This window comes from Mastigoproctus giganteus, chromosome 9, assembly GCF_048544385.1.
Source record: "Mastigoproctus giganteus isolate SK-2022 chromosome 9, ASM4854438v1, whole genome shotgun sequence".
Classification (NCBI taxonomy): Eukaryota; Metazoa; Arthropoda; class Arachnida; order Uropygi; family Thelyphonidae; genus Mastigoproctus; species Mastigoproctus giganteus.
In genome coordinates, this window is record NC_143583.1 from 113,926,980 (window position 1) to 113,936,906 (window position 9,927).

Genomic DNA, 9,927 nt, shown 5'->3' on the forward strand with positions numbered 1-9,927 from the left:
ATGGCATTAAAGTTTGTCATTCATTGTTACTAATATATCCATATATTTCCACCATCGTGAAGGTGCAAGCATATCCATATGCTTGCACCTTCACGATGGCAGGAATGTTAGTAATCCTGGGTATAACCTCCATGCACAAGTACATGGTGGGTGACCACCCAGGTGTGAACCAACGTAAGCAGGGATCAATGTGTGGCACCCACACCACATGGAGGTATGTTGCCCCTCTATGTTACCAGGCAGGTGGTAGATAACTCTTATCAACCAGTGCAATACCACCACTTTGCTTATTGGAGGCTTGAAGTGGTGGAACCCATGTTTAATCTCTAGAGCTAAGTTCCGGTCAACCCTTCCCTATCTCTTCCATCATGCAGTATGATTGATGACTTTTTAGGTTATGATGTTGTTGTTGTTATGGGCGTTTAATGGCGCATAAGCTACTATGGCTATAATGCGCCTAAGAGGTTATGATGAACATCGTGGCGAGATCCAATATTCCTTACATTTCGAGGGTACAGCTCTAAAACGGTGTTCGCAGGCTGGCCGCCAGTTAGTACACCGGACCAAACCTATTGGTAACTTTCTAGGAGGCTTCCGGATCAGCTAGTGTATAATCTTGCTACCTCTACTCTGCCAGATAGTGACTGGAGGGATTCCGAGTAGCATGTATGAAGGGAGCACTGTTGAGGCCACATTACGTCTAGGATCTGGGTATATTCTTACCATGTGAACGCCATATCCAAAAATTTCATTACTTCATACAGCATGTCCCACCCACTTTTTCTTACTACTGAATACACAATCAATTGTCAAACTAATAGAGAAAGCTTATCTGCGAAAAGATCTAAACCTCCCAAGCACTTCCTAATTCATTTCACAAATATACATGGACTCAATTCTAATCTTAACGATGTCCATTTCCACTTGCAATCTGCCAAACCCCATCTACTTTTTCTGACCGAATCTCAGTTATCGGTTTATTCAACTACTGCTCATCTCGGGTGCCCAAATTATTCGTTGTATGATTCCTTTCGCCTCAAAGGTGGTATTTGTGCATATGTCCGTTCAGATATTCCCTGTCAGAGACTTGGCAATTTGGAATCTACTCTCTTTGATCTTCTCTGGCTTAAAATCTTTCTACCTCATTGGGTAAAATTCATCTGTTGTCTCTACCGTTCTCCAAACTCCACTAATCACTTGGAGCTCTTTGACTTCCTCTCTTTGCAACTTGACTTTCTCAAGTCCAACTTTCCTAACAGTAAGGTAATTTTCCTTGATGATTTTAATGTTCACAACTCCAGCTGGTTTCCATTTTCTAGTCACACCGACCCAGCTGGTCGAGATGCTGAGGCTTTGGCAATCACTAATGAACTCGCACAGATTGTTGATTTACCTACAAGAATACTGGACAATCCTAATAATACAGCCAACACGTTTGATCTTTTTCTCACAAACACCCCTTCTAAGTACACGGTCGAAGTGAGAGGTTTCTTTTCTTCTTTTCCTTGGTCGGATTACTGTTTCGAAACTTCTGATGTCAACGTTTGCTCAGATCGTGTCAGTGAAATTATTCTTGCAGGAATGGAATCCTTTATCCCACAATCCACTTTAAAATCTCATCTTTTATCTAAACCTTGGTTTTCCAGTAAATGTGCTAAGGCTGCTCAAGAAAAGAATGTTGCATATCGTAATTAGCTTGTTTCTAATTCTTCAGTTTCATTTTCTGCTTACACCAAAGCTCGCAACAATTGGAAAGCAGTTATTAATCGGTCCAAACTAGAGTTAGGACTGATTAATAACAGCTTTCTGCAAGTTTTCTACTCTTAGTCCAAACAGGCTAAGAGTAGAAAACTTGCTTCTTGCCCTAATCGTATCCGAGCATTCTGGTCCCTTGCCAAAGCTATTGGCCACAAATTTTGCCCATCTCTGCTCCCACCTCTGTCCAAACCAGATGGTTCTGTTGTCACTTCAGCCAAGGATAAAGCTGAGCTGCTAGCATCCCATTTTTCATCCAACTCATGTATTAATGATCTTGGTAAAATCCCGATGGTTCTCCAGGTCCCGATGGTTCTCCACTTGTTCTCAAAACCTGTGCTCCTGAACTTACTCCTATTCTTTGGCGCCTTTTTTCACTTTCTTATTCCAAAGGTGTTTTTCCTTCTGCTTGGAAATTTGCTCATATCCAGCCAGTTCCTAAAAAGGGTGACGAATCCCTCCCATCCAATTATCGTCCCATTGCAATTACTTCTCTTTCTAAAGTAATGGAGAAATCAATTAACTGCCAACTCTTAAACAACCTATAAACTTTCCATCTGATCAACGATAGCCAGTATGGATTACGTCAGTGTTGATCCACTGGTGATGTTCTGGCTTATGTTACCCATTTATGGACTAATTCAATGGAAAGGTTTGGTGAAACACAAGTAGTTGCTCTTGACATCTCATAGGCTTTCGATCGTGTTTGGCATAAAGGTCTTCTAAACAAGCTTCCATGTTATGGTTTGCCAACTATTTTTAGTAATTGGTTATCCAGTTTTCTCTCTGATCACTCACTGAGGGTGACGGTAGATGGCTCTCTGTCTTCTAACTTCTCCACTAATGCCGGTGTCCCCCAAGGTTCAGTTCTTTCTCCCACTCTTTTCCTCTTGTATATTAACGACCTTCTTCCATTGACTGCAAATCCTATCCATAGTTTTGCCAATGATAGCATATTGCATTCCACTTTGAGAAACCTTTCTCTGTTCAATCAGCTTCAACTTCTCGAAAATCTGCTACTAATTCCTAAATGCCGATCTTCAGGTAATTCTCCAGTGGGGCAAAGACAACTTAGTTGATTTCAACCCTTCTAAAACTCAGTCTTGTCTTATATCTCGCAAAAAAGGATTCTTCTGCTATGCTTACCTTTAGTGACACTCCGATTTCTAGGCAAAATGATATCTCTTTTGGGGATTACCCTGACTTCTAATCTCTCTCTTGGCACAACCACATTACAAATATTGCTTCCTCTGCATCTAAAAAACTTGGTTTTCTTTCGCTCTCGGTGTTACTTTTCTTCCAAACAGCTGCTCACTCTGTATAAACTGCAAATCTGCCCTGCCATGGACTATTGTTCCCACATGGTGGTGCCCCCAAAACCTCTCTCAGGCTTCTTGATTCCATTCAGAAGAGGGCAGTTAGGTTAATTAATGATTCATCTCTAACAGAGGTCTCTCCACTCGCTGTCTCATAGACATACTGTTTCTGCTGCATGCCTCTTTTACAGATACTTCCATGGGCACTGTTCTTCTGAATTGGCTTCTATAATTCCCACTCTCTCTCATTCAAGACAGTCCGAATACATGTGCCGCCACCAGCCAACATCCATTTTCTGTCCAACTTCAAACTCACAGAACCAACTTTTCATCTTCCTCGTTTATTCATTCAACTGCCGTTTTCTGGAATAACCTTCCTTCATACGTATTTCCTGAAAATCAGTCTACAGAAGTTCAAGTCCAATGTCAACAAATATCTTCTTTCGTCTTCTCAACCTCCAACCCAAGCACAGTACTAAGTACTATAAGTTCATTGGCAAATCAATTTCCATTAGAATTGGCAACTTTTGCATTAGAGGTTAAAAAAAAAATTTTTTTTTTTGTTTGCCAGTGTTATTTGCTCTACAATTCCTTTAGTCTTAAAAAGGTGTTACTTGTACATATGTGGCGCCTCCGTAGCCAGGTGGGAAGGAGCAGCAGTGCGTAGCACACGCTTCTTGATTAGACCGGGGTTCGAGCCCGTCACCACCAAATACGGAGGATGCGGAAAGGTTAAGGAATGACCACCGCATATCCTGGAGCAATATGGCCTTAGTTGCTAATGCTCCTAAAAACCAAACAACAACTTGTACATATGTCCAGTCTGATATTCACATTAGAGACTTCCTAATCTGAATTTTTTTTTAATCTCTTCTGGTTTAAAATAAAAACCCTATTATGTCAAATTCTTCTCTTACCTCTATCATTCTTTCACATCTACAAATCACACAGAACTTTTCTGACATCCTTTCTTTGAAAATAACATTCTCCAATCTAACTTTCCTAATAGTAAAATAATTTCGTTTGTCAATTTTAATGTCCATAACTCCAGCTGGCTTTGGTTTTCTAGGTTTGGTTTGCATGGACCGAACTAGTAGATGCCAAGATTTTTTTTTGCTTTTACTAATGACTTTACACAACTTGTTCATTAACCTATGAGAATACAAACAATCCTAACCGTACACTAAACTGGTTACAACCATACTTTTCCTCACTAAGAACTCTTCAAAATACACTTAACATTAGTCCTGTACGTACTTAAGATTACAACTTGATAATAATCACTTCTCCAATGGAGAACCTTTACCATTCTCATTTGCAGCCTTCTGTTGAAAATATTTTTTTGTTGAAATTATTACCTTACAAGAATGTAAAATCAGATGACCTACGTGATTTCTTTTCTTCTTTTCTGTGGTTGAATTACTGTTTTAAATCATTGAATCCTAATGTTTGCTCAGATTGTGTCAATGAAATTATTCTTCCTTCGCCATAAAATCACAATCTCATCCTTTAACCCTTGGATATCTCATTAATATAGACTCTTCAAGATTAGAAAACAGCATATCACAATTGGCTCATATCTCAATCTCCAGCTTCATATTCTACCTAAACTAAAGTTAACAACAATGGAAACCAGCGATTAAATCAGACCAAACTATTTTGAAAAGGCTAAGGGTAGAAAAATTGCTTCCTTGTACAAATGGTAACGAATATTTTTTTTGTTTCCTCTGTCAGCATTTTCCATTCCACTTGGCTCGGTGGTGGACTACCATAAGGCCAAACTATTGAGGGTGGTGGGGAATTCACAGTTATGTCCCTGTTTTGACGTTTGTCCAAATAGAAAATAAGAAAAGCATCAGCATGTTCGGGAGGCAACTAGAGGGAATAATACTCTTGATTTGATTATCAGCAATGATTCTTCATGCATTAAGAATCTGCAGATAAATGAACCGCTAGGTGGCAGTGATCACAGTGTGCTGAAGTGGGATTTACTCAAAGAGTTAACTACCATTAGGGGTAAAGGGAAGGGTTATTGCTTCCGTAAAGGTGACTACGATGGATGAGACAGTATTTAAATTCTATACAGTGGACCAACTGATGATGTTACCAAGAGCAAATTCAAAATGGGAAGCATTCAAAGAACTTATCATGGAAGCTACTAGGCTTTACATACCAACTAAGAAATACTGTTCAAGGTTTAGGCCAAAATGGATGTCAGATGAACTAATGAGGCATATGGCAGAGAAGAAAAATGCATGGGATACTTACAAATTAACACATGACACAGAAGCCTATGATAGATACAAGTTGATATGCAACCAAGTTACAAAGGGTATGTCTGCCAGGGGCAAAGGTTGATGACGTTGTAGAGCGAATATCATCTTTTAAGGGCACAAAAGGTGATATAGTTGTACACGTTGGCACTAATAATATTAAGAGTAGGAGACCGGCAGAATTACTTAACAAGTACAGGTCACTGTTGAACAAAAGCCGAGAATTAGGGTTGAATTTGAAAGTGTCTGCAATTCTGCCCAGACACGATAGGAGGGAGTATATGATGAGAGCCTTGTCGATCAATTCGGCCCTGGAAAGATTGTGCAAGGCTCAAGGGGTAGAATTTTTTTCAGCCTGGACTGTACTTGACAGGAGAGATTGCTTCTACAGGGATGGGATACACTTAAATAGAAAGGGTGCAAGAATATTTGCTGATGCTATCGAGGCAGTGTTAGGTGGGTCGGAAAACTGCTAGCTTGGGGGGAGACAAAGACCAATAGATTGACAGTAGCCACTGGCAGAGGTGAAAGAGATTCTTGCACTGCTTCTATTAGAATGAGCAGAAGCCTGAAAAACAAGATGCATGGTATTTCAGAGACTGCTGGGAGCCATTGTGGTACAAGTAAACACATGGGTTGTGTTAGGGTAGCTAAGAATAGAAACAGGTGCAGGTATACTTGCGTGTACACCAATGCTAGGAGTTTAGTAAATAAATTTGATGAATTTGAGGTATTGCTCAAAACATCGAAGGCAGATATTGTTGGGATATCAGAGACATGGTGTCACACAGATATAAGGGATGCGGAACTGCAATTTGGGGAGTACAACGTCTACAGAAAGGATAGACAGGATAGGAAGGGGGGAGGTGTTATGCTATTAGTTAAGAAACACATAAAAACCAAGGAAGTGAAGCCAGTCGACATCGCTGGACAGTGCAGTGTGGAGTCAGTTTGGTGTGACATAAACATTGGGAGATCAAAATTGAGAGTAGGAGTGTGCTATAGGCCTAATGACTCTGATGAGTATAATAAGGAACTGTACAGGGATATAGAGTGGGCCAGTAAATCAGAGTGTCTTATAATGGGAGATTTTAATTTCCCAGATATTGACTGGAATTTGGGGGCTGGATACTCACACACTAGCAGGGCTTTTGTGGATTTATTGGATGATTGTTTTCTACATCAGCATGTTCGGGAGGCAACTAGAGGGAGTAATACTCTTGATTTGATTATCAGCAGTGATTCTTCATGCATTAAGAATCTGCAGATAAATGAACCACTAGGTGGCAGTGATCACAGTGTGCTGAAGTGGGATTTACTGAAAGAGGTAACTACCATTAGGGGTAAAGGGAAGGGTTATTGCTTCCGTAAAGGCGACTACGATGGACTGAGACAGTATTTAAATTCTATACAGTGGGACCAACTGATGATGTTACCAACAGCAAATTCAAAATGGGAAGCATTCAAAGAACTTATCTTGGAAGCTACTAGGCTTTACATACCAACTAAGAAATATTGTTCAAGGTTTAGGCCAAAATGGATGTCAGATGAACTAATGAGGCATATGGCAGAGAAGAAAAATGCATGGGATACTTACAAATTAACACATGACACAGAAGCCTATGATAGATACAAGTTGATATGCAACCAAGTTACAAAGGAGGTTAGGCAGGCGAAGGCAGATTACGAGAAATCCTTGGCAAGGGATGCAAAGAAAAACAGCAAAGAGTTCTTTACTTATGTAAACTCTAGAAGGAAAGGGATGAATCAGATTGGTCCACTTGATATTGATGGGTCAAGTGTTGATGATCCTGCTCAGGTGGCTAACAAACTAAATGAATATTTTGCATCGACATTCACACATGAGGAGTTATTCAGCGAGGGGAATGCCAGAGGTGTATTCAACTCTAGCAGTAAGTTACAGAATCTTGAAATAACTGGGAGTAAAGTGGAGGAGAAACTGTTGAAGATAAACACAAGAAAGGCACCCGGGGTGGATGGGATCTATCCAGTTATATTAAAGGAGGCAGCAAAGGAAGTAAGCAAACCCTTAGCCATAATTACGAGAGCTTCCTTGGACTCAGGGGAGGTACCCATAGACTGGAAATGTGCAAATGTGACCCCAATTCACAAAGGAGGATCAAAGGCTGACAAGTAATTATAGACCTGTGAGCTTAACTTCTGTTCCAGGAAAATTAATGGAGGCACTGGTTAAAGACGCACTGCAGGATCATTTAGACAAACTTCAGTTATAGCTCAGACACAGCATGGTTTTGTTAAGGGGAAGTCTTGCCTGACCAACTTGATTGGATACTATGATGCAGTCACAAAAGAACTGGATGCAGGGAATAACTTTGATATTATATACTTGGATCTTAGAAAGGCTTTTGATACTGTTGCACATGGAAGACTGCTACACAAATTGGAGCAGTGTGACATTGGAGGCAAATTGCTGCTATGGATAAAGGGGTGGTTGAGGGGGAGAAGACAGAGAGTGGTAATCAATGGACACTGCTCATCGTGGACTGATGTTATTAGTGGAGTCCCTCAGGGCTCAGTGTTGGGTCCATTATTGTTTTCTGTATTTATAAATGATATTGATGATGGTATATTGGGATTAATGTCCAAGTTTGCAGACGATACAAAGGTTGGCAGGGTTGTCAAGGACACTACTGACACTCTGCTGCTGCAACAGGATCTGGAAAGGTTGAGCAGATGGGCTGAGAGGTGGCAAATGAAGTTTAACATTGACAAATGTAAAGTACTACACATGGGAAACAGCAACCCCAGAGCAACGTATCAACTCTGTGGTACAACACTGACAGTGGTAGAGAATGAAAGGGACTTGGGGGTGGTTGTGCAGGCAGATATGAAGTTCTCTGAGAAGTGCAGACGGGCTGCAAGAGTAGCTCAAGGAGTATTGTCAATGATATACAGGAATTTTTCCAGCAGGGATAAGGAGGTGATTATTCCATTGTATAAGGCGATGGTCAGGCCACACCTAGAGTACTGTATACAGGTCTGGAGGCCTCATTTCAAGAAGGATGTAGAGCTGCTGGAACGAGTACAGAGAAGGGCAACAAGATTAGTAAATGGAACAAAGGGGTGCTCTTACGAAGAAAGGCTTAAGTTTTGCAAATTACAGTGTCTGGAGACTAGGCACCAGCGAGGTGATCTGACAGAGGTGTATAAAGCCTTGAATGGTTTTAGCATGCTCAATGCTGATGGGATTCTTCTTCTAGCTCAGAATAATCACCTGAGAGGGCATAAATTCAAATTGAGGAAAGACAGATGTAGGATAGACGTGTGGAAATTTGCCTTTAGCCAGCGGGTGGTTGGTTGGTCGAACAGACTTCCATCCCTTGTAGTGGAAGTTGATAGCCTAAATAAGTTTAAGGCTCAGCTGGACAGGTATTTTGAACGAACAGAGGGGTGAAGTGGAAGTGGTTTTTTTTTTTTTTTTTTGGCTGATGCTGCATAAGCTTGCTTTCTTGCATCAAATGCCTCTACTAATGCTAATGCTAAAGAAAATCTTGACACAATTAGTAACTCTGATAACTATAAAATATCGGTGTAAATCCACCATTGTTATCTCATAGAAATAAACTACAATCATAGTGTAAAGGCATCAATTTAATTGTATCTCATATTGTGACTACCTTCACAACGAGTTACCATGTATTGCCCTACCTCGAACAAGCAACACTTCTCTAATAGAGAATACTATTGTTACTTATTCTCAGTGGGCACCACCACACAGATGGCACCGCTTCAAGGCTTGTTGGCCTATCGTCGGTGGGTGGGCAGGTACTCTTTTTATGAGCCAACTATGGTGTATTTACATTGATATTATAATTATTTCATGCTCATATCGTATTATGCCTTGTGCATTTACATTATTATTACAGTATAACTCTGGTAACGTATCGTGAATAAGAAATCTCTTCGAAATTACCGTTCATTGTTTCAATTACACTGAACTGAGAAACGTTTCTCAATAAAACCTTTTTAGAAATAAATAAATAAATAAAATAATAAACAAACAAGCTTCCAAAATGTATGTTAAACTATTAACTATATAATATCGGTGTAGATAAGCCATAGCTAAGCCATAAAATTAATCTTTACACTAAATACGTAGTTTAATTTTATGGGTTAACTATGGTGTATCTACACCAATATTATATAGTTAATTTAAACCCATATGGAAGTATACCTTGTGCATTTAGTCGTTAAACCATTAAGAATGATAACTTACCAAAATAATCTTCCAAATCCGATTCATCAGATAACGACTGAAAGTCAACGTATTGTGGACAATCATAATCATAAAGCCAGTTAGTTTTATCCATTTTTACTTTTTTACTTGCCGTTCCTTACAGAAACGAGAAACTTTTCTGTCCGAGTGTTTGAAATTCGCAGTTGTGTACTTCAGCCAATCAGCATTTTGAACTACAGTATATTAAACCCCGCCCTCATCCCCAAAGTATTTATTAAACTGCGCCGCCCGCAGTCATATTCGTAGGTATCCTTTGCACGCTGAAGTACTGTATTAAAAGTACAGATACAAGTTAGTAAATGGA

At 39.9% G+C, this 9,927-nt stretch overlaps 1 protein-coding gene across 1 annotated transcript in view; it reads right to left on the minus strand.

Annotated features, from left to right (window-relative positions):
• The window catches only part of LOC150080654 (targeting protein for Xklp2-A-like), a 231,563-nt gene extending 221,853 nt beyond the window's left edge, over positions 1-9,710 (minus strand). Inside the window, exon 1 of the mRNA XM_090380773.1 lies at positions 9,603-9,710. Coding sequence (XP_090236899.1) covers positions 9,603-9,696 — 94 coding nt within the window. The 5' untranslated portion in view covers positions 9,697-9,710. The remainder of the gene's footprint in view (positions 1-9,602) is intronic.
• Between the last annotated feature and the right edge of the window lie 217 nt (positions 9,711-9,927).